Source organism: Akebia trifoliata, chromosome 12 (assembly GCF_017979445.1).
Source record: "Akebia trifoliata isolate Shusen 1 chromosome 12, ASM1797944v1, whole genome shotgun sequence".
NCBI lineage: Eukaryota > Viridiplantae > Streptophyta > Magnoliopsida > Ranunculales > Lardizabalaceae > Akebia > Akebia trifoliata.
In genome coordinates, this window is record NC_141386.1 from 27216670 (window position 1) to 27244126 (window position 27457).

Genomic DNA, 27457 nt, shown 5'->3' on the forward strand with positions numbered 1-27457 from the left:
TCCACAAAAACGAGAAACTGAATTTTTCACTATATGTCAAATTAGGATTACATCATAAGAATTTATAATAAATCCTAGTCGAACAATATGTACTAGAAAATTCCAATAATACCTATTGTACGTTATGCGTTCCTCGTTCTGCTTGGACGCAAAACTCTCCTCTCTCCACTTCGACTTCACACCACCATCTGCCTGTATTCTTTATATAAGTGTTCCACTCAATATGAGCCACATACATCAACACATAGAGATGAAAAGATTTCACAAGAGGAAGAATATGCTCCATGCTTCCTCTTTCCCAACTATGTTCTTTGGTGGATGAGCTCCCAGCAACATTACATGTCCTGATCTTATTGGGCTGTGGTCCCACATGGACTTCACCACATAATCTGCATACATGAGCTGGTCTTAACACGTAGATCCATACAAAAACTACTAACGCTCTGTTTGGATTGAGAGAAATGGAGAGAAGAGAAGGATAATGGAGAGAAAAATGCTCAATTTTGTTCTCCCCCAAATCGGGAAGGAGATTTGGAGAGAAAATGAAAGAATGAAAACAAATTACTTTCTTTTCTCTTCTTTTTTCTCCTATCTATACAAACAGGGTGGATAGAAAGTTACTTTCTTTTCTTTTCTTTTCTCTATGAAGTTCTCTCCTCTCCTCTCCATTTCTCTCAATCCAAACATTCTGTAATAGACCAAACCAGATCAACATCATCTAACCTCTCTTTTACCTGCAAGAATGAATCGGGATGCTTTCCATAACCTTTGAGACACAAGTGAATAGCTTTGTTCTTGCAGAGGAAACTTGTGAGCAATTGGGACTAAATTTTTTACCAACAATCCATTTTCAGGGGGTCGTAGACTCATCTCGCGCACCCCCTCCCTCATTTGCCGTTCCAATCTCGCTCTTCGTTTGAGTTCACTAACACCCACTACCAATGGCTTCCATTATGATTTTCGACGATTCCTTGGCAGCTTTGAACACTTGGGTGCCTCAGGCAGCACAGTTGAGAACAAGACTTGGGAGGTCAAAACTTTACTTCTACCCACCAAACTTGCAAGGACGTTCTTCGCAATTATGTCATGGTGGTGTATGAAGTTTTGTGCTCGCCTCGATATCATTTTTCTCTCTTGAATGATAAAACTTCGAATAAAAGAAGAGGTTAAGGTATAGATCCTATATCACGCCTTGGGAAGCGGAAGTCTTGAGTTCGAATTGCCCCTTAGGGCCAATCTCATGGATTTTTCCCAGAAATTTCGCTACATGCATATGAAGAGGGGAATGCATGTGCCCGAGGATTACTCGGGTGCTCTAAGAGGCCCGGACACCTCAGTTAACTGAAAAAAAACGTTTAGATTCTATGTCAATCTACGGCAAGCATAGAAAGGCACACTTAAGTCCCATGAGACCTACGACAGAGAGATTTTATAATCTAAAACATGAGGAAAAGGATTTCACCCACAAAAAAAAAAAAAATTCTTGGGTTAATTGGACATCTTTACTGTACAGAAGTTCCATCTTTTAATTTCCAAATATTACTGCCAATTTTTATTAAATTGAGGTATGGAGTAGGTAGGCTGGGTTCAGCCGAGTCCAGAGTTGATCCACAAGAGTTCGGATACTGATATCAAACCATATTTGCATAACCACATATTAACTTCCATAGATGGTATTAACGTAAGCATCACCAGAATAAACAACTAATTGAGTCAAAAAGAGAAAATGCTCGTGTCAGTTGGTTAACAGGTCACATTTTATCATGAAACGGGTTGGATTAGTATTCTTCAGGATACATCAAACTCATTCTATTATACCAATAATATGATTTCTTTCAGTGAGAAGTGCATACCAATCAAGTGAGCCTACCTCATGTAACGAAGGGCTTCCCTGTAAGCATCCGATGGATATATGCCTCGTTAAGCTTCTTGAACAATTCTTCCTCTACACCTACTGTTACATTAATCCCTGACTCTCTAAGTTTTTCCACCCCTTCGAAGCCACAATGGGATTTGGATCCACCATCCCAACAACCACCCATTTCACATTTGCTCGAATCAATGCTTCAGTACAGGGTGGTGTCCTCCCGTAATAGTTACATGGCTCTAAGTTCACATATGCTGTTGCATTCTCGGCCTCATACCCAGCATCCCTCAGAGCAAAAACCTGCAAATTTCAACTCCTGACCCAAATTCTTCAGCAGCGATCACACAAATCAATATACTAAGAATTTTTTCAATTTCTCAGATTCTCCCTTTCCACCCACAACCACACACACACACACTAAAAAGAAATATAAAAAAAAAAGGATGAAATTTTTTGTTTACAAACTATCTGGAAACTAACTAAAACTAAGGGTCTGTTTTAATTGCCAATGTGCCCTGCAAAAAGATATTTTTAAGAGCTTTTCAACAAAAATGGTGATCCAAACAGGCCTTAAATATTTGAAGTAAAGGCAAATGTAACAGAATCAAAAGTATAATTCTATACTATATATTGGAAAGACTGAAGAAATGTGGGTTACCTCAGCATGAGGTTGTCCTGCTTTCGGATGAAACCCTTCACCAACAACCTCTCCATCCTTCACAATCACACATCCCACCATGAGATTTGGACTTGTGCACCCAATTGCTTTCTTTGCAAGCTCTACACACCTCCTCATATAAAACCTACCATTTTTTTCTCTAAGCCTCTCACATCGGATACCAACCAAGCCACCATGGTTACTCAAAAATGAAGCTTTAGATGCCCTTTTGCGAACGCTGCAAAACCCATTTTTGGTTTTCCAATCATACACAAGTTGGGTATATGGATCTATTGACGATGAATGAATGAAGAAACGAGCAGAAGTTGAAAAGCTGATGGGGTCAAGATTGAATTTTGATGGAGATAGGCTCTGAAGATGCATTTTAGAGGATTGCAAGTAAAAACTGAGATGAAATAGATAAATGTGAAATTTGAAGTATTTCTATTTTGGATTTCAAAGAGATGAATAGAGGAGTTTTCAAAAACAATTGTCAATGCTGATAGTAGGGAAAAACTCTAGGGTTTTGCTGTAGATTTTGACTTTCGAGAGGTTTTTATTTTTATTTTATTTTATTACTGGGGACTGGGGAGTGTGCTGTCAACGGATATTGATCAAATAGAACATTACAGTATCCGAAAACTAATTACGCCATCTGAATTCGAATCCGATTGAAGTTTTCGTTGAAAAAAAAAATCACCTTCATCTTCAAACATATTTCTATAAAAAAAAAAATGATTTTTTTTTTAAACTAATTTTTTTCAACCTGCAATGATTTTGTAACTCAATCTCCCAGGATAACTCAAAAACTCAATTGACGTTTACCCTTCACGAATTGTAAATTTTCCCCTCATGATACATTGGTGCACATCCCCATAAAACATGTGTAGTTGTGTATCTTAAAGAAAATTTTTTTTTACGGGTCTGGCACCTGCCACATCATTGAGTTTTTGAGTTATCTTGCACATTGAATGTGTGTTTGACTGTTTGTTGAGCTCCCTCTCGTCCTTTACTGAAAGAAAATGCGATTCAGGAAAAAGCAAGTATGGTTTCAACTAGGAGTAAGGTGTTAACGGTGGAATGTAAAGTCTTCGAATTAAAGGAAGTCTGGGTTCATCAGAGGAGAGGGATAGAGATCAAGGAATTGGGTAAAAGGCTGGAATCGAAGATTCAGCTGTTGGAAGAGGAAGTAATATGGGTATCCAATCAACTTGATCTAGCAAAAACAGTTTCAAAAACTTTCAGAGCCAAGTTTTCGAAAGGGGGCAGGATATTTATGATTCAGGGGGAGCAAAATTTATATGGTAGGTTCTTGAAGCTACAACAGTTTTCGGAGCGATTTAGATCTCGAGGGATTGTGTTCCCGGAAGCAACAGGGGGTGAAGGCTGGGGGCAAGTCAGTATCGCTTTAAAAATACTACTTAATCCAGAGGAGAAGATGAATGGGCCAGTGGAGGAGAGAGGGAAGGCTAAGTCGTGGGTCGAGGTAGTAAATAAACTTCCTAATGCAAAGACAATGGTTCCAACAGCATCAGCTAAGGAAGAGTACTTGAAGCAGGAGGAAAAGTTAGCCCGTAAGCATGCATTATCGCAAGCTCACACTAATGGAATAGCATTTGGCAAATGGAGGTGGTCTTTTATCTGTAGCTCTAACTCTATGGAGGCAGATTGGGATGGATTCCTATCGGTAGTGAAGCTATGTCTTTCTCAGTCAGCAACGACTAAACTACTAACGTGGGAACCTCACACCCGGATACTGATGTTGGGGAGCAGAGCAGATTTCTTGAAGGTGAACTCGAGTAGATCAGTCTCGGTGGGTGACAACACATTCAGTTTACGTCCTTGGTTCGCGGACTGTAACTCTTTAAAACCTGTATGGAAAGAAGGCGGAACCTGGGTATGTATCAGTGGGCTTCCATTTCACTTATGGAACAACTTCGCCTTCAAAAAAATTGGAACTCAGCTTGGTGGTCTATTGGAAGTAGATTCGATCACCCTATGTCGCGCGAGGTTGGACAGAGCAAGGATAAAGGTTAACTCCTCTCCATGGAAGATGCCCCGAGGGTTGTACGTATGGGTGGATGGTTTTCGTTATACGATAGGGATTGAGGTGGCAAGAGAAGAAATAGAAAGGGAGGAGCCCATGGTGGAAAAAAGGACAGGAGTAGAAGCCATGAGTAGTATTGATACAACAGAGAGGGGTATACAAGTGGATGAGGTTGGACTACAGTCGGAGGAAGGGGAGGGTCAGTTGGAGAAGACAACATCTGGAGTTATCAAGATGGGCCGGGAGTTATCAAAATCATGGGGAAGATGCGTGAGAATCAAGCTTCAGAGATTTCGTAATTTCAAATCTCGTACCTGCTTAGGAACACGTGTCAAGTGCATCAATAGCCGGAAACCACGTCGATGGGTCTTTAAATACAACCGTACAACGAAATTGCTAGCTAAGATAGCTAGAAATCTGGGCTATATTAGTTGGTTGCGTAGAAACGGGATAGTGGAGCCTAAGAGGCCCATTAACGTTGAAGTGGGTATTAAAGGCCCAGAGGCCATCACTGGAGTTGCTGGGCCCAATCCATTTGAGGATATAGAGGCTCGGTCCGATTTTGAAGTGGGACAGGGAAGAGATGGTCCAGGGGGAGAAAGCCTGGAATCGAGCTGTTTAGATCCAGGCCCAATTAATAGGCTTGTCCAGTCCAGTTCTGGCCCAACCTTGTTTAAAAATAAGGGTGGATTAAATGAGAAGCAGGCCCGGAAGGTATTTGTTCAATCTACAAGTAGAATTCCTGCTGAGAGAGTAGTTACAGACAGAACGCAGCGTTCATCTTCTTCAGGAAAACAGCTGGGAGATGCTTTCAAAGCCTTAGCTAAATCAAGGATCACCAGGAGCGAAAGTCTTGGTCCAAATCCTAGTGAAGTGTGGACAGATCTTTGCGATATTTCTTTACATCAGAAGTTGCCTTGCGATCTGCGAATAGAACCTACAGGTTTCTCTTTGCAAAAAGTTTCGGATTATGGCGACGAGTGTGTGGCTGGGCCATCCAACCCCAACTCACAACTTGGCAGCGGGAAGGTAGCAAGTGACAATACAGAGGTTAACGTAGCAGGATCGAGTTCACAGAGAAATCAGAGTATTCAGGCTGAGATTCAGGCGATCGACAGTGATTGGGGCTGCATAGGTTCGAGAATAGCTCCGTCGATTCTTAGAGAGTCCTCCCCATCAGTGGAGGTTCTTGAGGCAGCAGGGGATCATGGTGCACAGAAGACTAACTCAGACTCAGTTAATGGGACAAACTACGAAAGGGTAGTTTATCTAGGAGACCTTTTGAGGAGTGAAGAGCAGAATGTGAAGACCCCAGAAGCTACTAGTAGAAAGAAAGAGAGAGACGAACAGTCCAAACACCATCTTGTCCCACTAGCCAGAATTTGGGATAGATTTCGTATCGATATTTGGCGTCATCCAGGAAGATCTATAGTTCCTATCTCTCCAAGCAACAGCAACAGTGACATTATTAGCCCGGGATCTTGCCTGGTAAGAAACATATTTGGGACACCCACTCTTCCTCAGGTACTCTCCTTTCACCCTGGTGAGAATCCTCAATTTAAAGTCCTTTTTGGTTCTACTTTAGTGTCTTTGCTATCTCCTTTGGTTGTCTCGTCGCTTGTTCCTTGCAGTGCTTCCTCTTTGTTCAGATGTAGTTACCCTGCAGCCGACTCCGAATTCCCTCATTCCTTTAAGCTAGTCGAAGAGAGGGATGGAAGAAGGGAGAACATAAAAGATGCCAGTCAGTTAGCCCTTGTATCATTAACTCCTACTCAGAAACCAGGGGAGGTGGTAGTTGATAATCGGACAGAGGCGTATAAAGATGAATATTGGACTGCTAGAGACAAGGGTGAGTCGCAGCCGGAAATACATGAGGAAGGGATAGTTAGGACAGAATTGGAAACAGTGGAATGGTTAGTTAGTAATGCACTAAATTTAGCGGAAGACTTCGGCTTAGTTCCAGAAATAGGAGATAGTGAGTGTTCCCTGATCCTGAGAGTGGCTATCGGGGATTCGAGAGATAAAATTGTTTTGGAGGAGGAATTTAATCGTATCAATAAAGGGTTTGGACTAGATGAGAAGAATGAACAATTAGAATCCGAGAGTATTCAGGAAATTCGAAGTTACAAGGATGGAGTGAACAATGAGTTGGTGGTGGTTGCTCCATTGGAGATGACCAGGAGCTTACTCAGACCACAATTGGATAAAGACCTGGTCAGGTTGGTTAAAAGGTAGTTTGCTTCCCGTTGTATTGGGTCGTGTTTTATCTCAATGTCGATAAAAGTTCTATCTTGGAATGTAAGAGGGTTGGGTGATAGGAGCAAGAGGGCAGCGGTGAAAGCATTTATTAGAAGCAAAAATCCCAGTATTGTTACGCTTCAAGAATCTAAGCTTGCCAAGTGTGAAGATAAGATCATCAAGGAAATTTGGGGGGATAACATAGAGTGGATAGATCTTCCTGCTATAGGTTCAGCGGGGGGGATTCTGATGATGTGGAACAAAGATTGGATCCAAGTGACCGATCATTTAGTAGGGGCGTTCTCTATCTCTATCTTATGTAAAAACAGGGATGATGATTTTCATTGGGTTTTATCCGGGATCTATGGGCCGACCATCAACAAGGAAAGAGTGCAATTTTGGGAAGAGCTAGAAGATATAGCGTGGTATTGGGAGAAGCCTTGGGTGTTGGGTGGGGATTTCAATGTCATCAGGTTTACCCATGAGAAGAATAGTGGATCGAATATTTCCAAGGGCATGAGAAATTTCAATGAATTTATTGGTAGACATTACCTAATGGATTTCCCTCTCCTAGGTAGAAGATTCACGTGGTCCAATAACCAAGTTAACTTAAGGATGTCCAGATTAGACAGGTTTTTGGTGGATAACGAATGGGATGAGAAGTATCATAATGTTATTCAATCGGCCAGCTCCAGCCCAATCTCCGATCACACCCCTATTTTTTTGGAAGCTGGCTACCCTAGAAAACATCCCCTTCCCTTTAGATTTGAAAACATGTGGCTTCTTCAACCTAACTTTGTAGACCTTGTCAGGACTTGGTGGAGCGAGAGCCCTGTTATAGGGAACCCAGGCTGTGTGTTCAAGAATAAGCTCAAGTTCTTGAAAGAGAATTGAAAGCGTGGAATAAAGAGGTTTTGGGGAGAGTCGATGTGAAAAAAAGGAGATCTTGATGCAAATGGAGATGTTGGACAAAAAGGAGGAAGAAGGGACTTTGAGTATGGAAGAAAGAGGCAAAAGAATGGAGTTGAAATTGGAATTCCAAAGGACGGCACTTATGAAGGAGATAAGTTGGAAACAAAAATCGAGGATCAAATGGTTGAAAGAAGGGGATAATAATACAAAATTCTTCCACAAAGTCGCCAACTTCCATAGAAGAAGCAATCAACTTGATAAGCTTTCCATTAATGATACCATGGTGATTGGAGAAGAGGAGATTAGGGAAGGTGTGGTAGGCTACTACAAAGATCTTTACAAAGAAAAAGAACCGTTAAGACCTCGGCCGGATAACTTAGAATTCAAATCGTTGAATCAAGAAGATAGGGAGTGGTTGGAAAGACAAATTGGGGATGAGGAGGTTAGATCGGTCCTCTTCTCGATGAGCGGGGACAAGGCGCTGGGGCCGGGGCCGGATGGCTTTACTATGGAATTCTTCAAACACTGTTGGGATATCATCTCGGGAGACTTCATGAAAGTGGTCAAAGAGTTGCAAGAGAAGATTTGCTTGGAGTATAGCCTTAATAGCACTTTTGTGGCCCTGATCCCCAAGAGAGTCGGGGCGGATAAGTTAGGCAATTTTAGACCCATTAGCTTGGTGAGCTCAGTATACAAAATTATCTCCAAAGTACTAGCCTCGCGTTTGAAAGCAGTCCTTCCTAAGCTAATCGATGACGAGCAAGGAGCCTTTATTAGGGGAAGACAAATTCTTGATGGAGTTTTGATGGCCAATGAATGTCTCGACTCAAGGATTAAGGATAAGAACATAGGAATGATTGGGAAAATAGATCTTCAAAAGGCTTATGATCATGTAAGTTGGGATTTCCTAGAATACATGATGAGGAGAATGGGTTTTGGAGTTAAGTGGATTAGGTGGATCATGAAATGTGTTACAACGGTGTCCTATTCCATTCTTATTAATGGGAGTCCAGCTGGTTTTTTCAGAGGGTCGAGAGGGCTGAGACAAGGGGATCCGCTTTCCCCATTCTTGTTCCTTATTGTTGCTGAAGCTTTGGGTAGGCTTTTTAGGAGAGCAGTCAATCTAGGAAGGCTTTCAGGATTTAGAGTGAACAATGGTCCTTGGATCTCTCATTTACAATTTGCGGACGATACTCTGGTTTTCCTAGATCACTCGAGGGACCAAGTTAAAGTGTTGCGAGTTTTATTGAGTTGTTTTGAGGCCATTTCTGGGTTGCATATTAATTTGCTTAAGAGTAAGCTTTTCGGGGTTGGAGACGTGGATGACATTCATTTGATGGCTGCAACTTTGGGTTGTGGGCATGACATCTTACCCACATCTTACTTGGGTTTACCATTAGGAGCTCCTTACAATAGTATCAAAATTTGGGATGGGGTGATTGAAAGACTAGAGAAAAAGTTAAGCACGTGGAAGGCTAACTATTTGTCGAAAGGAGGGAAAGTAACATTGATTAAAAGCACATTGACAAGTATCCCAGTGTACTTTCTTTCCCTGTTCACGCTTCCTAGGTCGGTAGAAATCAGATTGGAAAGGTTAATGAGAAATTTCTTGTGGAATGATAAGACCGGTAGGAAGAAGTATCACTTGGTTAGATGGAAGGTTATCTGCTTGCCTAAAAAGAATGGGGGGTTGGGAATTAGGGGCCTTAAACTAGCTAATAAAGCGCTTCTAGGGAAATGGCTTTGGAGATTCGACGAAGAGAGGGGTAGCCTATGGAAGAGGGTCGTTGTGGCCAAGTATGGGGAGAGGAGGTTAGGTTGGTTTAGTGGTGAGGCTAAAGGCTCCTATGGGTGTAGTGTGTGGAAGGGGATCCTCAAAGTTAGCAAGGAGTTCGAAAGAGGGATTAGATTTAATGCGGGGAAGGGGGACAAGATTAGATTTTGGGAGGATTGGTGGTGCGGTACATCGCCTCTAGTAGCTCAATTTCCGTCTTTGTACGCTTGTTCTCTAAAAAAGAACCGCTTGATCAAGCAGTGTTTGGTTCGAAACGAATCTAGCTCTACTTGGGATTTGGGATTTAGGAGAAACTTTAATGATTGGGAGTTAACAGAGATGGCATCTTTTCTAGATCTCCTGCATTCGATTCACCTCAACGATAGCCAACATGATAAGTGGGTTTGGATGTGGGCTAAAGACTTGAGATTCTCTGTCAGTTCTTTTTATAAGTGGCTTTTCCCTTCCGTGGAGAGATCAGTTTTGGGATCCATCATTTGGACCAAGGCAGTTCCTTCTAAAATATCTTTCTTTGTTTGGTTGGCGTCCCTTGGGAGGATTCTCACGTTGGATAATTTGATTGTTCGGGGATGGATCACTCCAAACTGTTGTCCCCTTTGCTTGATGGACAGTGAAACTGTATAGACCATGTTTTAATTCATTGTTCCTTTGCTCGCAATATTTGGTCAACTTTCCTTGGGCTTTTCCATACTCATTGGGTCTTTCCGTGTAAGTTCTCTTCGTTGTTGGAAGAGTGGGCTAACAATGCTTTCTTATCCAGGAAAAGATACCTTTGGACTATTCTTCCCTCAGCTATTGCTTGGGGGGTGTGGAATGAAAGAAATAACAGGGTGTTCAATAACAAAATGAGAAGCTCTCACGGTAGATTCTTGGAGATTATGGGCTTATTGTTTCTGTGGTCTAAACAGAATATAGATTTTACGGGAGTTACTTTCGATGACTTTCTTTTTAGATGGAATGCTTTATGTAATCATTGACTTCTTAGCTTTTTTTCTTTTGTAGCTCTTTGCGAGGCCTCCTCGGCCTCCTTGTATCTTTCCCCTTCATTAATTATTATACTTATCAAAAAAAAAAAAATGTGTGTTTGGTAACACTTCTGAAGTCTGAATGGAGGTGGTCCACCTTTAAAATTCAAACTTCAAAAATTTTATTACCATTTATTTCGATTTAGATTTTAGAATTAAGAATCAAAATTTAGAAATTTTGGTTAAGTGATGTTGGGATGCTGGATGAAAATTCTCAATTTTGAATTTATTTTTTATTTCTAAAATACTCTCCTCAAAACACTGATTTTTATCACTTATCCCTTCTTTGTATAAATCCTAAAATCATTATTTTTAACTTTTCTACCTCTTATTTCTCTTTTACATCTCCGTCTTCTATAACAGTGTTGTCAAGGTCTCTCCCCTTTTTTTTGTTACGTGTTCGAAAATCCTATATTTTTCATTCTGAAATTTACACAGTAAGATCTCTCTTTATCTTTGATTTATCACTTTTATCCATTAAAGGACATATCTTTTTTTTCTAATATCATATGCTTCATATATGTAATTTCGATCATATGCTTGTAATTGAAAAATCTCTAGAGTTTTTTGAATGTATGAGATTTAGGTTTTGTTGATTTGAGTGTTTCAAGAAAAAACGATTGAGATTATTAGGGTAGTTATCTTAGTCTTGGACGATTTTTAAAACCATATGATACTAGTGTCTATTTTAGGAATAACTTAAAATTATTTATTCCATAGATGATGAAGAGGTGATTAGATAGCTCACATCTCAATCTAATTGGATAGTGCTTACACATTAAAAATTATTTTTGAATGTTGTCCATATTTTTTATCATAGGCAAGCAATGGTTCGGTAGGATAATTAGGATCTGACAAATTCTCTTTTTTAATGAAAATTTTCAAGGAGTTTGAAGTAATTTTTTGATACTTTTGAGGGAGGTGGTTGGGTGTATAGCATTTCAAGTGCTTAGTTATTGAGGTATTTTTGGGCTTTTGAATCATTGTTTGTTCATTTCAACCTTCTTTCTTTATTACTTCAATAAAATTTTCTCACACAAAAACTTAATAGACTTCGAACTGTTAGAAGATCTACCATGATATAATGAAATATTCTCACCACTAGCACCAGTTGATATGATCACTTTATGTGATCAGATTGCAGGTCAATTAGAAAATGCATGATTATTTATTATTTGAGTATTACTTTATTAGAATATAATTTCTCAAATATGAATTTAATTTGAAAACAATACTTTCGGGGTATTTGATTTATTAGAAATTGAAATTAAATGTACGGATGATTTCATTATGCATAACATGTTATGTTTTGTGGTTAATAATTTATTAGAATTACAAAAGGATAATATTGTGAAAATGACCATTATGTTTTAAAATTCTGTTCGTAACAAGAAAGTTTTAAAAATGACAAACAAACAACTTTTCTAAAATCAGATTTCATATTCCAGATTTTAGAAAACAGAAACTAGACTTTAGACTTCAGAAGTGTTACCAAACATACCCTGAGTTGCAAAATAAATCATTTTTTTTTTCAAAATCCTAGAACTTAAATGATGATGAATTTTAAAAAGAAGTCAAGGGTTAGGTTTTCTGAAAAGAGCTTGAAGATAAGGGATTTGAGAAGTAAAAGCAAGGATTTCTCTGACTTGAGTTTGAAGCAAGGGTTTCTTAGTTGTTATTAAAGATGAGTAATTTGGGAGGAAACATCAAGGGTTTTCCTGTTCAGGTTGAAGAAGATGGATTTGAGAAGAAAAATCAAGGGATTTGGGTGGTTGTTTAAGATGGAAGAGAGAGAGAGAGAGAGAGAGAGAGGGGCGGGGGGAGGGGCGGGGGCGGGGGCGGGGGGGGACACTTACCTCGTAAACAATACCTTTCCTTCAAATTATTGATAACAATTTCAATTTAATCGAAACCTCGAGATTCAAGAGTTCGGTCGAAGAGAAGGCTTTATTTTATTTTAGAGATTCTATTGACACACCACTTTTACTAATAGCACACTAACACTGCTACCTCTTCTTGTCTTCCACAGTGGTTGGATACAAAAAGTAGATGCCTCTTTAACTCTTGCGTAGAGTGAAAATTGCTCCCAAGTGAGTGAGAAGCTCGAAATTGGGACTTCGTGAAATAGCTCTTTAAGGGAAATTTTCCTAAATTACCTTTCGTAAGTCTTACAAATTTCAATTTATATCCTTCAAATAAATACTCCTTGATTGTCTAATATATAAGTGGATGAAAATCTTCACATTTTATAAATTTTTAGATAAATTATGTTAAGGAGTTTTTGAGAGTGATTTGAAAAAATAAAACTTCATTGTATAATGATTTTCTAAGTAGAAAGCCTTGACTCGATCCATACTTAGGCTGATGTGGCATAAACATATGCAATTGTGTATCCCGAGGAAAAATCAATGGTTCCATGTTTGTGCCACATCAGCCCAGTATTGACTGAGTGAAGACTTTCTAGTTAGAAAATCAGCTCTCAACTTCATTTTTTAAGTAGAAAATCTTCATCGCTAATGTGGCACGGACATGGAATCACCGATTGTTTCTTCAAGATACACAATTGCACATACTTTATGGGAATGTACAATTGTGTATCTGGAGGAAAGAATCTATGATTCTGTATCCATGCCACGTCAATCGAGTATTGACCAAGTGAAGATTTTCTAATTAGAAAATCAGGACTCTTGCGGTAATTCTGACTCTAGTACACTATTCATTTTAAACCCAAAACATGTTTTTGAGCGAGTTCGTTGGTAAGTATTCTAATTTAAAGTAATGAACTCACTAATAAAAATTAACGAACTCATTAGTAAATTTAAAGAACAAATATCCTTAATTTTAAAGTGATGATCTCACTAATAAATTGTGACGAACTTGCTAATAAAAAATTGGTGATCTCACTAGTAAATTTAAAGACAAATATCCTTATTTTTTAACAATTAGATCGCTTGTGATTATCAACAAATTCATCACTTTTTATCGACGAGATCGTCACTTTAAATTAGAATACCTACCAGCGAACTTGCTCGTTAATATGTTTTGGAAATAAAAATGAAGAGTGTATCGGACTCGACATTCTGTCATATTCATCACACAAACTATTAATTTGCTTTAAATTAGCGTGTTATGGTGTGACAATACTAACTATCTAAAATTTTGATTGACATTTTAGAATGCTTTTGAAAGTCATATTGACATGGAGCCATGGTTTCAAAATTCAGTTTGACGTCTCCTCTCGTCCATAGACGAGACAAAGCATTTAACTCAGTTTATAATAATAGATTTACATATATTTAGATCAAAATAATTATAATTTTTAAATAAATTACATGAGATTAGAAGATATTTAATCATAAAATCAGATTTTATTTATATAATAAATAATTCAATTCTAAAAAAATTAGTTATCTTAATCAAAATCTATCAAATCCCAATAGTCTTCGCCAAGATTTTCAAAATATCATCTGAGGCATCTCATTTGTCATGTGAAATGACATGAAGGATGTCCATACCATTGTTTAATGATACAAAGAATACTCAGGTGAGTCATACTGGTCTCGGACGAGATTTAAAACCATATGCATACAGTGTTTTTTTTAAGGGTTATTATTTTTATATCTAAATTTTCAAAATCACCACAAGCATCCTTCATCTTCGAACCAATCCAGTTGTAAAATAAGACCATTCGATACTTCTATACAGGTTTATCAAACATTTAAGTCTTATCACAAATAAAAAACACTTGGATAGTTTTACACATACTTATTAGACGTTTTAATTTTGATGATTAAACCTTTAAGTTAAGAAGAAACTAATAAAAATGATTGATGTTGGAGTGACCTCAGTGGGGGACACACGGGGCACATCTTGACGCAGTGGCAAGTGCATGCCCATAGATGTATTTTCTCCGAGATACGAGTAAAATGCATCTACGGACATGTGCACACCATCACGTCAAAGTATCCCCACATGTCCCCAACAGAGGTCACTCTAGCATGACTCATAAAAATATTATCATACGATTTTACCTTTTCTTGCGAAAAGTATTTTTTATTTGTTTATTAATTTGGGAAAAGAATAAATCCTGGATAATTCGAAAAAAGTCGCAAATTTTTACAAGAAATTAAATTGGAGGGACATGTATCACTAGGAAATATTCAAGTACAAATCGTGAAATATTCGGATTATTACTAACCATGAGCAACTCATCAAATAAACTATCATGTGTTCAAGTCCAGTCCAGCGTACCCATAAAAATATATATATTAAAAAAAAAAAATCAAAAAACTATCATCAACAAAAAAAACAGAAAGAAAAATACACATTGGTGGACTGAAAAAGCTTATGAAGCTTATTACATAGCAGCAGCCAGGACTTGCTGAGCTCTTTTTCTAAGGACAGTAAAACAGAAACGAGATCGGTCACGATCCCAACACATTCCGATTTCATCTCCCTCTTTCAGGTGCCACTTCTTCACAAATCAATCATTCCAGTTATCAATGAAAACTTAGCTCGTGGTACTACGCACCAGTTGAATGTCAATTCGTGTTCTGACAACGTGTCAAGATCCCAAACCACAACCCTAGTCCCCTTTCCACTCTCAACTTCCCTGACTTGTTCAACACCCAAGAAAGGCCTAATGTGGCTTATAACTGATTTCTTCCCCACAAGAAGTTGACAAAGATGATTGACATCGCTACATGTGAGCGTCTTCTTTATCGTAAACCGATCACCTATAACAGATTCTTGTTCTGCTTCTTCGTGATTTTGGTAAATTATACCAACATTAACCATGACATGATCACATTCTCTCGTAATCTTCTTATTTGATTTGGCCAAATATTAGAGGCAATTAGAATTTGTCTCACTGTGCTTCTTCTTGATGATCTTGAATCTGTCGACTTCTTCATGTAGTTGATCGTGGTTCCGAACAATTTAAATCTCATGGAAACGCAGGAGCATTCTGCTTCATTTTTTGTTAGGATTGTTGATGATGATAGTTTATCTGCTACAACCCTTGTTATCAACTGATTCTTTGGTTTGATCGCTAAACCAAATAATTTAATTACCTTTGAAGAGTCCAAAGTTTCTTCATCGTTTTCGAGCACCGCAGTTTCGTTCTGTGAGAAGAAAGAAAATGATGAAAAGAGAACGTCACGGAAGAAAATAAACAATTCACTCAAGATGAACTTGTATATAAATCAAAATGATTGTTTAAAATAGAGGAGTCAGAAAAGATAAGCAGAGGGAAAAAGACCAAAGCAAACATAACCACCAATGAAAATAAGTCAATAAATTTCAGAACATGTAAGCATTGTGTTAGAAACTAACTGGATTGAAGGGCCAAGATTCATGGTCCAGGAGTTCATATTTCAGATGCCAAAATCAGTTTGTCTGCTTTTGTTTCTCGACCACCTAGCACATTTTGTGGCTAAACAGCAACATTAAAATGCTGGACATCTGCACTTGGATCCTGATTATGAATTCAAAGTAGGCAGACTGGGCAATGATGCTGTTGAAGGCAATGTAGAATCATCCTCCATATTTTGTTTGTTTTGAACAGTTGGAACATGTAGTTGTGGTACGGTCAACGACAAAGCACTTTTGAAAAATTCATATGATGCAAAGAAAAGTGCTCCTTGTGAGATATATAAAACCAATCTTGGAGTCAGTCCCCTGATCACGAAATCAAGAAATCACTAATCAGAAGGTAGATTACATGAACAAAAGGAAGAAGTTCAAAAACCTATATTAGAGAACCAGTTCACCAGTAATATGAACCATATGCAACTTTCACTCAAGAGATGGCTACCTTTTGTATAAATGCTAATGAAATTTCTCAAATCCATTATTTTAAATATATGACCACATGCAACTTTTACTCAAAAAAGGAAAATAGTACTCCCAAAATGGCAGGGATGTACCTATAGAGACCTTTCAAGCCTTCCTGCTTTGATATTTCTTTAAGGGCGTGAAAAACACCGTGATATTTACTAAGAGATCCAGGAATCTGCTTGGCAACCAACTCGTCAGAAACATAAATGACAACCCTTTAACATAACAACCACAAACATCACATTTATAAAGATAAGCTATTCATAGAAATAACACAATAATAAAATAGGGTCGGTTTCCGTTGACTCAATAAATAATACACGATCTTGACCATGAAGACACGATAATAATTAAAAGTCTCAATGGAAGGGAAAGGGTAGTTTAGATCATTTTGAGAGAAAATTGCTCCTTTGTTGGGAGACTTTGGATCTCCCATTTGTGGTTTCCTAGCAGAATCATGATTACCATTGAGGATTCCAGCACCGAGCACACCACCTTGCTGTGTTAAATCACTGGAAGTACGCAAGGCCATTCTATATATTTGTCCAAGCTGCGTTAAGTTTGTGTGGGTCCCATTTATTGTCATCAATATGAACCACCATTTTCTTTTCTCCTCTCTTCTTGTGAATTTTCTTTTAGCTTTATTCATTTTGGAGGGTTTTGGAAAATTATAATCGGAATTTTTTACTACACAATATATGCTCTGGACCAAATATTGAAGTTCTATGTTTAATAATCTTAAAGACGTTTTCATTTTCAAATACATCAGTTCAATCAGATCACACGTTCACATTCTGCTGATCAGATAGAGTATGTAGGCATTATGTGCTTCTATCAATAGGAAAAATAACAAGGTAGTCAATGATTGTTTAAAGGAGGCAAAGCCAAGTATTGTTGGTCAATACTTTTCTAATAGAGCAAATCAAGTTTGAATAAAAAGGATCAAACTGCAAATAGGCAAACACACCTCGGTTTGTAATCTGGTCTTCACCACATCAAAAGGAGTTGTAAACAATGCTGCAGTAGATCCAGCCAGTCCTCCACATACTAGCTACAAGCAGATCAATTTACGGCATGTGATTTGGAGAAAATCTCTCTTAATAAGCACAACCTGATTGGTGCTATTGTTGATAGCAATTAAACAATCTTAAGAAAACAATACAACACAATGGGTTGCAATGGAAGCTAAATACTCTAGGTGAGGAGAGAAAAAACAACAAAAAGGAAATGCTACAGTAACAAACTGTTTGAATTGTGCTAGGAAGAACATCAGAATGTGCTGACGACAACAAATGCTTCAAGCTTTCATAGGTGTAGAACTGCATGTGACGGAGAAGCAAGCGTTCTAAATCATTATGCCCTAGAAATCATAATGGCCTCATTATGAGGGAACAAAGTAGTTTTACAATGTAAAATGACCTGACCTTGATTATAGAGTGTGGGATATTTCTGCAAAGAACGGCACCCCATCCAGAATATAATGAAGGCAAACCACCCCTCTCAAGGATTCCAACCAAGGCAGTCCTGAAAAGATAATTTTTAATGCAATGTTTGCATGAATGGAGCATAAGAATATAGAAGAAACATCCCTAAACAGCATGTAAAGATGGATGTGTTTTTCCATTCACTTTTTTGTTGATCTTGATTATTTGAATTAATAAGATATGTTCCAACAAAGATACACTTGAAAATTTCTGAGTATTGTTCCCCAGTCCTCTTTGTAGGTTATCAAATCTAACAATTTTCCCATAAAGCCCATAACACTAATTTGTGGTCATAATAGTGACAATAAAACCAACAATAACTTTCTTAACCTAAAAAAGCCATTCAATATCATCGCACATAATGCCCCAAGAAGCTCATACACCTCAAGAACCTCATTTATGGGACATGAGTTGAGATAAACAGGATGTTGATTACAATATTACAGATTCTAGTTCAACATATCTTCAACAGTCAACTATTACAATTGACAGTAAGATATAAACCATAATTTAACTTTAAGGCATAACACAAAACTTGAGGAGTTTCTTGATGATTGATGGCATCAGCGAAATACATACACGGCATGCATGAAATTCATTGGAGAACATTAGCAGATAAAAATAAATGCAAAGGCCTGGATAATGTAAATAAATCAAATGCATGCCCATTAACAATGAGAATCTAAAATCACACAAACAATTTAGATATCAACAAATGACCGAGTCTGAGAGGTATTCTGAGTAAATGATTTCAGCTCTCTAACCTCCCAGATTATAGTTTTTTTTTTTTTTAAAGAATATCAAATGTGATGCCTATAAAAGAGAATGAAATTGTGACATCAGGCAAGGCATACCAACAATTTTGATAATGTGAACCAACTTGCATCTGCTGCTTTATACGCTCACTTGGAGTAAAAATAAATGAAGTAGCAATACTTGCACAGCCACCTGCCGTGCAATGTGCAATAGAGTGATACTCCTGCATGGGAGAAGGGAGTGAGATTTCAAAATGCAAGCAAGAATTACACATTTTTTATAAACAAATGAATGAGCTAAACACGACAAACAAATTAACATCACCTTAGGCAATAGTGGAAGCAGAGCTGCCTTAACGGATTCGTAAGTGAAGGTGTAAACTGCAGAAATTGGTGCAGAGGAAGCTATATTACTTGCGATTCCACGGTACAGTCCTGCTACACCTGAAAACAAAATCCCCACCAATGTTCATCCACACAAATAACAAGCTTCAGACGCATAAAATCTACTAGAGAAAGCCTTCCTGTTGGAGATCAAAATATTCAACAAGCTATAGAGAATTAGAGATTCCCACCATGCACAATAACCTAAAAAACTTCAGCTTTCGCAAATTCTTACCTCTTTCAGATATAATCGATTCAACAACGTGATGGATGGACTTTTGACATGTGCTACGAGATTGAATGACAGTCTTAATTGTATCAACGGGATGTAAACAAAGGCTAACAAATGTTCCAGCCAATGCTCCTGCAAAAGCGTGTCTTCGGTTGGGAAGTGCATGACTGGGTTTATCCCTCGTATCTGGGCAAAGTTCCACTGAAAGTTCATTCTTGAAGAGAAGATCTTTGGGTTCCCTTTTCCCTTTCGCAAGTGTGTTAGCAGCCTCTAGTGTGAGTTGGCATTCTTCAAATGCAAAATTATACAAGCCTAAAAGGTCATTATGGTAGTCTGAGAAAAGAATGGAACTCGAAATCCTTGAAACAGTTCCTGTTACCCTTAAATTCGTGATAGGTTGGAGGAAGAAATGCAGATTAAGAGAGGCAACAGATTTCTCAACATTTTCTACTAATTCTACAGTGTTACCTGATGGAGGACCTTTACTTTTAGTTAAATTAGTATTATTGTCCGTGAGGATACTCTTATATCCAGAAATGCAGGTTTCACCAGGTTTCTTGAACTCGGTTGGGGTCAAATTTATAGAATCTTTTGACCCAAAAAAAGGTTTTTCTCTCATCCATTCGTATGTATTTCCCACGTCAAAAGAGATTCCCACACGTTCAAGCCCATTCACCTTCCATGACTCTACAGGTATGTAGGAATCACCGAGCTGTAGATATCTCCAGAAAAAAGAATGATTATCGTGTCGACGTAAAGAATCAAACAATGAGATTTTCTGGACTACACCAATACACTCAACACTAGATTTAACCATGTGAGGGGAGAACTTTACAGACTTCTGACCAAAGAAGTAACCGGCATCAGCGGTAGAAGTGTTGCTGGTCCTTTCCATGTTATCCTTCACACAAACGCTATACTTAACATCTGCTTTAGGTTGGAAAACGGGAAGGGGCCCATTTGCATAATCCCATGCCCGCCCAATTGCTGATACAAACTGAGCAGTGCTCAGTATCTCAGATGTAGTTTCTAAATGTTTACTGCTTTGTTTGTGAGAATCAGAGGGCGTGGTGACATTTTCCTGACAAACATCAGAATGGGCAAATGATGCCACATCAAATGGAACCGAACTATATTTGATCGAAGGTCGGCCATTTCTAGAAGGCTGACTTCGAGCAGCCATTTCTCTCAAATCTTTGAAGAAAAACTTGCTTGAATCAGAAGATAATACAGCAAAATCTTGATCACAAAATAACTGCAAGAATAGAGAATCTAAAGTTATAAAACTAGCAAGCAAAACATAACTAAAATCTACTACAGTTACAAGAGAATCAGATGAAATTGATACTCTAGAGAAGATATAATACTGGGCAGAACCTACAAGACATGATAGAAAGAATGCAAAATCAAAATTTTAAAAGTAATAGATGAAGGTTAATGGGTAATAAACAATAATGTATTTAAATTAATACAGATTCGATGCCATTGAAAACCCACCTCGTAAGAAATACCAATTAGAATTTTCAAACTCATAGAGAAAAAGAAAAAAAAAAAAAAAAAAAAGGAGTTCAGTGATAAAAAAATGTTCAAAATTAACCCAATAAACAGTTATCAAACAAAAACCCATTTTCACCCACACAGGAATCTATTTATAATTTCTCCCCAATATTAGAACGCTGATGGAATTAATCCATACGAAGAAGGGTTTATGAATTTCCATCCAATGTTATTGAATATTTAGATTCATTGATGAACAAAGTAAGATATCATGACTTATACCTCAAATGTTTCAACCAAAAAAGAAAAAGAAAAATCAAAATTTAGTGTAAGATTTGCAAATTAAGAATGAACCAACAACCAAAGTAAAAACTAACAATAGTCAAATTTTAAATTTAATTTTTCATTAAGAATGCGTACCCTTCACTGAGATTTCGAAGATATAAGCATTTAAGATCGCATTTTCTACTGAACCCTTAATTCTGCTAAAGCACAACAAAAAATGCAGATTTTAACTGAGAAATCAACTATTGGAAGAACTCGAACCTCGTGAAATCCACTATTTTCGAACTAGAAACAGAAATTAGTTCCACTTTTATTGACCTCTGGCAGAAACGTGAACAAAATAGATTAGCTGTTTTACGGGTTTAAGAATTTTGGAATTCTGGCCAGTTGCGCCGCGCCGTAATATTTAAGCCATGCATCCGATCCGGTATGCTGACGTGTAGTAAGTCTATAACAACCTACGTCTAGTTGAGAGCCACGTACTCTTAGAATATTAGTGTGTAATAGATTCCTAATGATAAAAATAAAGATTTACTGATTTGTAAGTTTTATGTGCTAAGAAAAAGAACCAATAGTATGATGCCATGTGTATCAAGTAAAGCAAGAGTGATTCAATTTAAATATTTAATTTTACTTATTTTTTCAATACACATATTATGCCATTGGTTCATCAGCTTAACACGTAAATATCTAAACAACAAATCTCTGTTGAATGGTGAAGGAGAGGTGAGTGTATCAAGAGAGTCATTTAACATGGTAGGTCTGGTTGTTTTGACATTAAAGTTAGTCTGTCCAACTTAGAAATAAATAGAATTCAGTTTAGAGTGTTTCACAAATAATAATTGTAATTTTGAAAATTTGGGTGAAGAGTTTTACATGATTGAAATTTTTTATTAAGAAAAAAGAAACTCTTTCATAAAACTATTTATAATATTAAATTGCATTGATATATAGTGATATAAATCTCAATATAAGTGATTTATTGAATGAGAGTCGTGATAGTAAAAACCTGATAAATAATAATGAAAATTTTAATTTGATATAATTTCGATGAGAGTCACGTTAATGAAAATATCATTTTTATTAAATTAAGAGCGCATGAAATATTATCTTTTTAGTGGGATGCACTGGGTGACCTATCTAATATATTTTTATTATAAAAACTCGCTACTATGACCCTCTAGATTTCATGGTAAAAATATATTTAAAATAATAATAATAACTTAGATTTTGATCTGTGATTTTAAGAAATAGAATTAATGTTGAGAGGTGAGAGGATATAATAGATATTTGATTTAAAGAAACTAATATATTACGGTCATTTAATATTTTTAAAATGATGTAAATCCACTTTAAGTTTTGTTGAGTAACAAACTTGATGAAGTAGGCTCCCTTGGAGCTATAAAACATCCAAGAGAGATTTGTAATAAAAATGCAACTGTTGTAAAACATTGGAAGAGTTGTTTAATGTGCAAGGGCGGATTTACAACGGGGGCACTTGCCACCATAAGACATTTCAATGTCTATGGTTTGGTGAGTTGTTGCTATAGATTTTAGCGGCGGATTAAAAAAAATCTATCACTATTGCCTCCACAGCTATTTTTTTCCATTATTAGTTGTCCCCACAAATTTTTTTTCTTCTCTTGGTTGCCCCCCACATGGGCAAAATCTTGGCTCCGCCCATATTAATGTGGTAGGTCTGATTGTTATGACATTGAAGGCAAATATCCCCATGCAGTTAGTTGGGTTCCAATTAGGATTTGGAATTCACGTTTCGCCATTCAACAAACCCAGTTTGTAGGGGTGGACAAAGATAATTTGTTTCTTGATTCACTCAGGTTTGACACGAATGGAGATAATTCATTTCATAATTCACTTAAGTTTTTCAAATCGATTGGTTCACTTGTACATATATATACAAGTTGAGGGAGGAGAAGGACTTCAAGGAAAGTTCATTAATAAGATATTTGATGTTAGTACCAAAATATTGTGTTCGGCTAATAAATTAAGGACGTGAAGTTCCATTCATTAAAAATAAACAAAAAGGGAATGATGGTTAATTAAGCAAAAAGAAAATTGAGGGGAGAACATGGCTAATCGCACTCAACTTAAAAGAGCAAAAATACTGAATGGATTCATTTGGTGATTTTTTTTTTTTTGATACCCGGATTTGGGGTTGGCGTAATCCATAAACTATGATTTTGTCCAAGGACCAGTCTCAGGGCAGGTGCAACACCCACACATGCAACACACTAGGTAAGTAAGGGTACACCCTCATGAGTGGCCCCTAAGAAATTAGTGCTCACACTGGGTATGGAACTCACCACCTACGAGCATTAACTGCTCATCGGTAGGGCTGTATTTGGGTGGGTTCAGGCTGGGCTTCATTGTGCCTTAACCTGGACCTAAAAAGACAGGCACTCCATATACCCCTATTGGGCCAAGCCCTAGTCTGGCCCTAACGGGTTCGGACTTGATTTAGGCCTAATAAAATATTTAGAATTCATTTTTCTTAGTAGAAAAAAATGCATTTTTTTACAATAATATTTTTTTATTTGTTGTGTTTGAAGATTATCCTATTGAATTTGCAATTAATATCTTATTAACATTTAATTGTAGTAAAAGATGAAAGTTAAATTCTAATTATACAACATATCTTACTTTTATTGGAAAAATATTCATCTAATCAATATTTTACGAATGTTTCTAAAATATATAATAGCGGGCGGGGGTCGAGCCAAGTTGGGCACTAATAAATCCTAGCTCAACCCGAATTTGACGGGTTGAAAATTATTGAGCCTGGCCCTACTCTTGCAGGCTCAATATGAAGGTGGGTTGTGCCGAGCTCAATTGATACTTCTACTTATCAATCCAAAATTGCCATTGTGCCAACCCCTCAGGATTCCATTTGTGACTTATTACCGAATTCGTTCATAATAAATCGGTAACAAGTTGCCAAATTGTTATGAATGTTTATGATAAGAAGTCATCAAATGCACCTATTTTATGTTTTTGCTTTTTCTAAGTGGGGTGCATTTTAAAATTTAGCTGGAGGAATGGGACAAGTCCTTTGAGCTTTACACTTCTTTTTACAGTATCATCATGCAATCCAATCCATTCATGAGCTTGGCACAATTTTTTTTTTGAATCATGCTGGAGTGACCTCAGCAGGGGACACCTTGACATGGTGGTGTGCACATGTTTGTAGATGCATTTTACTCGTATCTCGGAGAAAACACATCTACGGGCATGCGCGCACTACCACGTCAAGATGTTCCTTGTATATCCTCCCCCGAGGTTACTCCAACATTAATCTTTTTCTTTTTTTTTTTAGTCAGAGTTTATGGATCAAAAAAGATTATTAAAAAAAAATAAAAAATTCAAAATATAGTTGTGAGTTTCAAATTGACAACATTCCTCCCTTGACCCAATAACTTTCTCTTATAAAATAATATAAAACAATCAAGAGTCGAGACAAAATTAACACGAAAAAAGCCACTAAAACTTCACTCATTGGCATGACATATGCACATAACCATAGATTTCTTTCCGTGGGATACATGAGGAAAATATCTATGATTCAATGCACATGCCACATCAGTCAGTTAATTTTGAGTTGTTTTTTTCAAGATTGTTTATCATTATTCAATGATCTAAATACCAACATCTCTAATTTCTATAATATATATTAAAAAAGAAAAAACCCTAGATTTTTCTCTCAAAAGTGCACCATCTTCAAATTCTACAACCACATATGCTAAATTATGTATAATCTATTGAACTTCATATTGATCCATCATTTTCGATCTCATCATAACGTGTTATTTTATGTTTGGCAAAATTTGTTACTATGCCTTCGAATACCACCTAGACAGTCCAATCAACTGGTGATTGTTAGGTAGATGGGTACATCAAAGAGGTGGTTTAAGAGATGCATATGGTTGTTATAGCATTGGTGAGAGTATGTCATCTTCTCCAATACATCTCACACATATTTAGTGAGAAGCAAGGGAGGAGAAAAATACCTTGTGAGTGTTTATGGTTTAGGAGAAAAAAATGATTCATTTAAGAACGCTGGATTAAAAATTAGAAAATACTTTTTTGAACTTTAGTTTTTTAATCATTTGCGCCATTTTCATCCTCTAATAAAAAAAATCCATGAATTTTCTTAAAAAAAAAGGAAAAAAAATAAAAATAAAAGAAAAGAAACCTTGGAATGAAGGCAATGTATGGCGAGAAATTCTTGTATGGAAAAAGATACAAGAAAGGTAAAATGCTAACCTCAATCCATGGGTTGTGGCTCTCCACCAACATGACCATTGGGATGGTAGGATTTCCCAAGAAAAAAAATGTATCACTGGAAAACATGTGTTAATACCTAGAAGATTGGTATTGATCCCTAGAAAATCTACCCCTCAAACCCTAATGGTCATGTTGATGGAGAGGGCTCAAAAAAGTCCAAAGGCTCTTTTGAAGAGTTGTTATCAGCACCCCAACTTTTATTTAAAACTTTTTCAAACAATTTCAATAGTTGTTTACCATTATGATTGGTCTCATGTAAAATCCTAAATCCAAAAATTAGAAATCTAGCGCGCGCGCGCACACACACAATTTGTGTGTGTGTGCACGCTTGTACTGGCATCCAACTTGTACTTATTCTCAACCATCCAATTATTTTCTTTATATTTAATTGGGGTATGCCAATTGTAGCTCTCTTCTTTTGGGTTTTCTAAAACGAAAATGCTAGTCTCCATCAACGTGATGATTGGGATCACGTTTTTAAAACTCGTTTTGAGACCAAATTGTCTTAGACGAATTATTCGATACATTTGATTTGTCTCATTCAACAACGAGACAATTGTACATTTGACTTATCTATTTGTCTCATTAGTAGATGATACTGAGACATATCAGACAAGTCATCTCGATTTTGGAAAAGATTTAAAATCATGGTTCGGAATTATTAAAAAAAAAACGATAAAAACACATCTTGCATCTATGAAGATTAAAAAATGCGATTATTTCATTTGTGATATTTAAAAAAAAAAAAAGTCGTTTTATTCTCGTTTTTTCATTTGGGATTATATACATATATATATTATTCTCATTTTTTTCATTTGACAAAAAAATTTAATTTATTTTTTTTTTCAATGTGGGATTATATATATAAGGTCCCGTTCGGCACCCAACCATTTATCCAACAATTTGCCCAATCATTTTTGTCTTACATGGGTTAGAAGTTTTGGAATGGGCTGATTTTTGGTGAGGATGATCTCTATGGTGAGGAGATCATCCTCACCAAAAATCAGCTCATTTCAAAACTTTTAACCCCATGTTTTCAAGTTAAAAAATCGTGGACCGTCCATTTTTTGTAAAACATTTGTGATGGGGTTAGAAGTTTTGGAATGGGCTGATTTTTTGTGAGAATGATCTCCTCACCATAGAGATGAGTCTCACCAAAAATTAGCCCATTATAAAATTTCTAATCCATGTAAGACAAAAATGATTGGGCAAATGGTTGGGTAAATGGTTGGGTGCCGAATATTTCCCTATATATATCTATATATATATATATATATATATATATATATATATATATATATATATATATATATATATATATTTATTTTTATTTATTTTTTTCATAATTTTAATATATATTTATCGTTTTTCTGTTTTTTTTTTCTCTCATTTTTAATGTGTTTTCCTTAGCTTTTCCTTATCCTCTGACTTTGAGACTGTGGCTGGGATATTAGGAATTCCAAAAAAATAAAAATAAAAAAATTGTATCACTAGGAACTGATATCTATCTAGGAAATATAATTTTTTTTTCCTCAAATCCAAAACGGTCGTATCGACGCAGAGGCTAGAAAAGTCCACAACAAAAATTGTTGTAAGGCGAAGGGGCATTTCGATAGAAAATGTTCACAACATTGGGATTTAGAAAGAAAAACCTACATTAGGGTTCTTTAGAAAATTTCCCAACAAATATAAACCACGCGCCATTGTTTTCTCTACTTCTTCACTGACCAAAACGTCGAAAAGCATAGCAAAGGCGCGCGCCATGGGAACTTCAGTCCAGGTCACTCCACTCTGTGGTGTCTACAACGAGAACCCTCTCTCTTATCTCGTCTCCATCGATGGCTTCAACTTCCTTATCGATTGTGGATGGAACGATCTCTTCGATCCCAATCTACTTCAACCCCTTGCGAGGTTTACATCAACCCTCATTTATTTTTATTTTTCAAATTTCCCCTCTTTTTGGTTTCGTTTGTTATAATTTTGAATTATTTATCGAACATAGAAGTTGCTTGATACCCAGTTCAAAATTTCGTTAGTTGTGATTCCTTATAAGATGGGCATTTGTAATTTGAACTTTGGAGCACTTTAACTGACAAAACAAGTAGAAATGGTTATTGAAACAATTTAAGTGAGAATTT

At 36.8% G+C, this 27457-nt stretch overlaps 3 protein-coding genes across 10 annotated transcripts; 1 reads left to right on the forward strand and 2 right to left on the reverse strand.

The window, feature by feature from the left end:
* On the reverse strand, window positions 1-3154 carry LOC147389223 (riboflavin biosynthesis protein PYRD, chloroplastic-like). Of its 3 annotated transcripts, none has more exons than XR_015170946.1 (3): window positions 2526-3154; window positions 735-2183; window positions 1-389 (listed from the first exon to the last, which is right to left on the reverse strand). XR_015170946.1 is itself a non-coding variant. In XM_086419583.1 (3 exons), exons 1-2 carry the CDS (start codon window positions 2907-2909, stop codon window positions 1958-1960), a joined length of 594 nt encoding a protein of 197 aa, XP_086275709.1. In that variant the 5' UTR covers window positions 2910-3154; the 3' UTR covers window positions 1-389; window positions 735-1957. The 3 variants fall into 3 exon arrangements, 2 of the variants coding, with proteins under 2 accessions (XP_086275709.1, XP_086275710.1); XM_086419583.1 differs by having other exon boundaries at window positions 735-2167; XM_086419584.1 differs by having other exon boundaries at window positions 724-2167.
* Window positions 3155-6843: 3689 nt separating this feature from the next.
* On the forward strand, window positions 6844-7704 carry LOC147389224 (uncharacterized). Its single transcript, XM_086419756.1, has one exon. It carries the CDS (start codon window positions 6844-6846, stop codon window positions 7702-7704), a length of 861 nt encoding a protein of 286 aa, XP_086275882.1.
* A 6977-nt stretch (window positions 7705-14681) lies between these two features.
* Window positions 14682-21415, reverse strand: LOC147389225 (uncharacterized). 6 transcript variants are annotated; one of them, XM_086418614.1, is made up of 10 exons: window positions 21279-21412; window positions 19239-20490; window positions 18945-19063; window positions 18719-18843; window positions 17805-17904; window positions 17625-17699; window positions 17348-17431; window positions 16470-16555; window positions 15877-16221; window positions 14682-15665 (listed from the first exon to the last, which is right to left on the reverse strand). In XM_086418614.1, exons 2-9 carry the CDS (start codon window positions 20416-20418, stop codon window positions 16023-16025), a joined length of 1968 nt encoding a protein of 655 aa, XP_086274740.1. In that variant the 5' UTR covers window positions 20419-20490; window positions 21279-21412; the 3' UTR covers window positions 14682-15665; window positions 15877-16022. The 6 variants fall into 6 exon arrangements, with proteins under 6 accessions (XP_086274740.1, XP_086274741.1, XP_086274742.1 ...); XM_086418615.1 differs by lacking the exon at window positions 21279-21412 and adding an exon at window positions 21153-21266; XM_086418616.1 differs by lacking the exon at window positions 17625-17699 and having other exon boundaries at window positions 21279-21413.
* Window positions 21416-27457: the final 6042 nt, after the last annotated feature.

What these genes read in the sequence shown, in the direction of transcription:
- LOC147389224 (XM_086419756.1), top strand. Translation starts at nt 6,844, where the DNA reads ATGTCGATAAAAGTTCTATCTTGGAATGTAAGAGGGTTGGGTGATAGG.
- LOC147389225 (XM_086418614.1), bottom strand. Translation starts at nt 20,418, where the DNA reads ATGGCTGCTCGAAGTCAGCCTTCTAGAAATGGCCGACCTTCGATCAAA. An exon ending in ATCGATTATATCTGAAAGAG is followed by an intron (nt 19,064 to 19,238) that starts GTAAGAATTTGC and finishes TTTTGTTTTCAG; the next exon opens with GTGTAGCAGGACTGTACCGT. An exon ending in GGCTTGAAAGGTCTCTATAG is followed by an intron (nt 16,222 to 16,469) that starts GTACATCCCTGC and finishes TTTCGTGATCAG; the next exon opens with GGGACTGACTCCAAGATTGG.
- LOC147389223 (XM_086419583.1), bottom strand. Translation starts at nt 2,909, where the DNA reads ATGCATCTTCAGAGCCTATCTCCATCAAAATTCAATCTTGACCCCATC. An exon ending in CAGGACAACCTCATGCTGAG is followed by an intron (nt 2,168 to 2,525) that starts GTAACCCACATT and finishes TGAAATTTGCAG; the next exon opens with GTTTTTGCTCTGAGGGATGC.